Source organism: Plasmodium cynomolgi, chromosome 9, assembly GCF_000321355.1.
Source record: "Plasmodium cynomolgi strain B DNA, chromosome 9, whole genome shotgun sequence".
NCBI classification, from domain to species: Eukaryota; Apicomplexa; class Aconoidasida; order Haemosporida; family Plasmodiidae; genus Plasmodium; species Plasmodium cynomolgi.
The window spans coordinates 557,388-561,994 of record NC_020402.1 but is presented as its reverse complement, the minus strand read 5'-3'; the positions used below and the strand labels follow the sequence as shown (position 1 = coordinate 561,994).

General features: G+C 42.3%; 1 protein-coding gene across 1 annotated transcript; it reads left to right on the top strand.

Moving 5' to 3' along the window:
• Positions 1-1,632: 1,632 nt before the first annotated feature.
• PCYB_092280 (cathepsin C precursor) lies at positions 1,633-3,675 on the top strand (the record flags this gene model as incomplete). The annotated part of the gene is made up of 2 exons (XM_004222341.1): positions 1,633-2,586; positions 2,611-3,675. The coding sequence occupies 2 exons, from the start codon at positions 1,633-1,635 to the stop codon at positions 3,673-3,675; spliced, it is 2,019 nt and encodes a 672-aa protein (XP_004222389.1).
• Between the last annotated feature and the right edge of the window lie 932 nt (positions 3,676-4,607).

Sequence of the window (4,607 nt, the reverse complement as noted above, 5' to 3'; positions counted from 1 at the left end):
GGCGTAAAAAAAAAACGCAAAAAAAAGGAAAAAAAAAAATTGTAAACAGGCGAATAAAAAAACTCAACAAAAGGAACAAAATTGGACTCACGTTTTTTTCCCTTCCTGCCTTGCGTCAAATGAAGTAAATTTGAGCGAATGACGAGCGCGCAATCAAACGGGCGAACGAACAAACGAACGAACACGCATGTATCAACGTTGTTGTCAATTTATTCGCACAACTTGTACTGTAACGTTCTTCCCCTTCCGCGTATTTTTCCTTTCCCCTTTTTTCGTTCATTCCTTCCTTTTTGCTTTTTCCTTTTTCCTTTTCGTTTTTTCCGTCATAGTGACATGCGCGAAAATATGCGACAGCAGATGTGGAGTCCCCCAACCAAGCGCAGTATACGTGCCTTGACGTTGCTTTTTTTTTCTGTTGGCAATTAACACTTGGCAATTAACACATGGCAGTGGCAAAATTAAGCTCCCGAGCTCTCCCCCCGTTGTTGCTGCTTTTTTGTTTTTTCCCGTAATGGAAAGAAACACGTAAATTTTGTCGAACATATGCAATTATATATAAACGGTTAAAAAAAAAACAAAAAAAACGGGACGTGACAGGCAGAAGCCCATAAAATGCTTATTTTCACCATTTATGTTATTTCCTTTTTTTTTTTTTTTTTTTTACTTAATGATTAATTGCCAAATGAGAAATTATGACTGACTGATTTTTTCTCCCCCTCACGCCTGTTCGCAAGTTTGTAAGAAACTTACGCGCGAACCATTTCGAGGAAAAATAAAATCGCACAAAAAAAGAAAATCTGAACGAAGCAAAGCGAAACCCACGTGCCTGCAAGTTTTATGTGATGACGTGGTGACCCCCTACTTTGTATAGCAGTATAGAGGGGTCATGCTGATGTCGTATTTTATTTTTTACCTTTTTTATGCCGTCGTATGAACGTTCATTGCGAGCTGCAGGGACCATATTATAATATTATTTTCTGCATCCAATTTTATTTTATCATTCGGAGCGCCCCCACATAAACGGGTTTTTCCATATGTAAGAAGGTAGAAATATATTACAAGCACCGACGTTTTATAATTATGCATGTATATTTTCGTATGTACTTGCATATATATTCGAATATATTATCCCTATATGTATGTATGATAAATAATAGGATAGGGGACCCCCCCTCCCTCACCTTGTATGCGCCACGCCGTAGAAGGAGAGATACATATATATCTATCTCCCCCTCCCCTTCCGCCAAAAGCGACTGATTTAACAAAACTTTATGAAAAAAAATTAGTAAAGAAGGCCAACCTTTCTTTTTTTTTTTTTTGCTACTAAATTGAATTTATTTTTTTTATTTTTTTTTATTTTTCTCCAACAAGGCATTTTTTTTTTTTTTTTTTTTAACAAGTGCAGGAGAACATCGTGACACGTAGCCACTTTGTAGTACATCCCTGTCGCGAAGTTATATTTTTCTTACCCCTTTGCACATGTATATTCATTCCGCTCGTACTTGTTTGTTTATGCTTGATTTGACTGAACTCACATGTACGTTTGTCACGGATTGGTTGGTTAACTAATCTAAAATTCATCACGTTTTTTTTTTTTTTTTTTTTTTTTTCCCTTGTGTGCTGCCTTTAAAAATGAGAAGAGCAAGGAACATCTTAAGCTTCGGCTTAATTCTGTTGCATACCCTTTATGTAAATCTGACCTCGGCCGATCTGCCTACTCATGTAGAGATTAAAAATTTGGTGGGGAAATGGAAAATTCAGAGGACACAAACATCTCCAAAAATAACCACCTGTGGATCTAACCAACCGAACAACAACATATTTAATGTAAAAATTACAGATTATAAAAAGTATTTACTGGACAACCACTATAAGTTTACCTCAGAATTGTATGTCATTCTGTCAGACGACTTTGTACCTTATGGTGACATGCACGATACGACTGGAAATGAGCATCGTAAGAACTGGAAGGTACTAGTTGTGTATGATGAGCATAAGAGAAAGATAGGGACATGGACCACCATTTGTGATGAGGGATTTGAAATTAGGTTAGGAAATGAAACGTACACTGCGTTTATGCATTATGAGCCTACTGGAAAGTGTGGTGAAGCGAAGGAGGATGATGCGACTGACACGAATGGAGAGACGGATTGCTACGTCACGAATTTTAATAAGATAAGATTTGGCTGGGTGGATATATCGAACTCGAACAATGAGAAATTGTACGGCTGCTTCTACGCGGAGAGGTACCGCGTATCAGGTGAATCCGATAATGCATCGAATACGCAGCTCAACTTTGCCAATGGAACGAACATCAACAGTGTGCTGAAAATGCATAACTTTTTGCACACTACGCCTGCCGCCACTACTTCAAGCAGCAATGACAAGCCAACTTTCACCAAGAGGAAGAATATGCATATTGATCAGAACAGCGAACTTTATTGGCATAAGATGAAGCATCATGGGAAGAAAAAGCCGATAACGAAAGCTATGATTTTGAATTCGAAGCAGAAGTATGCATGTCCCTGCAACAAAGATGAGCATGTACAGAACGATGTGAACAACGGGGGTACTCCGGATCAGCCCGTTTCTCCCGTATCGCTCATGCAGCTGGGAAGTGGCAGTGGGGAAGATGAGACGAACGAAATGGACTTAGAAAATTACGAAGACACGGAGAAGTCCCCTCATAGGGAACTCGAAATAGACGAGCTGCCAAAGAACTTCACCTGGGGAGATCCATTTAATAAGAACACAAGAGAGTACGACGTGACTAATCAGTTATTGTGTGGGTCCTGTTACATCGCTTCCCAAATGTATGTCTTTAAGAGAAGAATCGAAATTGGTCTGACCAAAAATCTCGACAAAAAGTACCTGAACGATTTCGACGACCTGTTATCGATACAGACGGTTCTTTCATGTTCTTTCTACGACCAAGGATGCAATGGAGGGTACCCTTACCTCGTGGCTAAGATGGCCAAGCTGCAGGGTATCCCCCTAGATAAGGTATTCCCCTACACGGCCACGACGGAGACCTGTCCGTATCCTGTCGACCAAAGTGGTGTAACTTCCTTGTCGGGTAGTAACTCCTCCAACACGTCAACGAACAACTTGAGACAAATAAACGCAGTAATGTTTGGCACGAAAACAACAAACGATATGCATGACCATTTTGAAAGTAACATAAGCGATGACCCAGACAAATGGTATGCAAAGGATTATAACTATATCGGAGGATGCTACGGATGTAACCAATGTAATGGAGAAAAAATCATGATGAATGAAATTTACAGAAATGGTCCTATTGTTGCTTCGTTTGAAGCCACTCCCGATTTTTATGATTATGCAGATGGGGTATACTACGTTAAGGACTTCCCCCATGCAAGGAGATGTACTGTGGATGACACAAAGAGTAACTTCGTTTACAACGTCACGGGATGGGAAAAGGTGAACCATGCCATTGTGCTTGTCGGATGGGGAGAGGAAGAGATCGATGGAACTATGTACAAGTATTGGATTGGCCGAAACAGTTGGGGTAAGGCTTGGGGTAAGGAGGGCTACTTTAAGATAATCCGAGGCGTGAACTTTAGCGGTATTGAGAGCCAGACCCTCTTCATCGAACCTGACTTTACGCGCGGCGCGGGGAAGATCCTTCTGGAGAAGCTCAGGAATGAGTGAAGGAGGGAGCGAAAGGGGGGGCATAAAGGGAGGCATAAAGGGAAGCACAAGAGCAAGAACAAACGCAAGAGCAAACGAAAGAGCAAACGCGCGCAGCATCGCCAGCGGTGGCGCTGGACTGCGGATCGAGTAGCCAGGTCAGGTGCCCCTCCCGCCTAACGCCTATTCATGCGCACCCAATTTTTACATGTCATCTTTTAAACCGTAATCGCCATTGCCGTCGCGCGGGGTCGCCGACGGACGCGGCCTGGGAGCGTTTGCAAAACGTGTGTATGCCAGTTGGTAATGATTTGTGTGTAAGTGCGCGCCACACGGCTGCAGACCCCTTTTTTTTTTTTAAATGGCATTTAACTTTTAATTAAATTTTTAAAGAGCTTCTTTTAAGCGCATGGCAAATGGGTGGTACCTTCACTTAGCGTTCCGGGGGAGAGTCAGAGTCCCTAACTGGGGAGAACAGGCTGACCATACGTAGCTCCTTCGCCCCGTCTCTCCAAAGTGGTGTTAGAAGTGCACATACGACGACAAAAGCAGTGACTACTACACAGTAACTACTACAATAACTACTACAGCCACTACTACAACAACTGCTTCAACAATAACTGCTTCAACAATAACCCCGTTTGGGGAAACGCCAAGGCTGGGGGATCGGATCTCATCACCTACCCGTTCGCTGCTACACCCCCACCGCGGCAACGCCAAATGGCATGCGTGCTAGGAGGACACACTTTTCACGTTGCGCATCAAATTGTGGTAGCCTCTCAATTGTTGTTCCCCCAGCGAGCTGCGACCGCGTTGCCTCTTCACCAAGTTGCCTCTTTACCGCGTCCCCTCTCTTCGTCAGGGCACCGTCCAAAAAGAAATAAATCCTTACTCAAAAGGAGGAAGAAAAAAAAAAAAAAAAAAAAACGAACCTAAAACTTGTTACTAAGTTT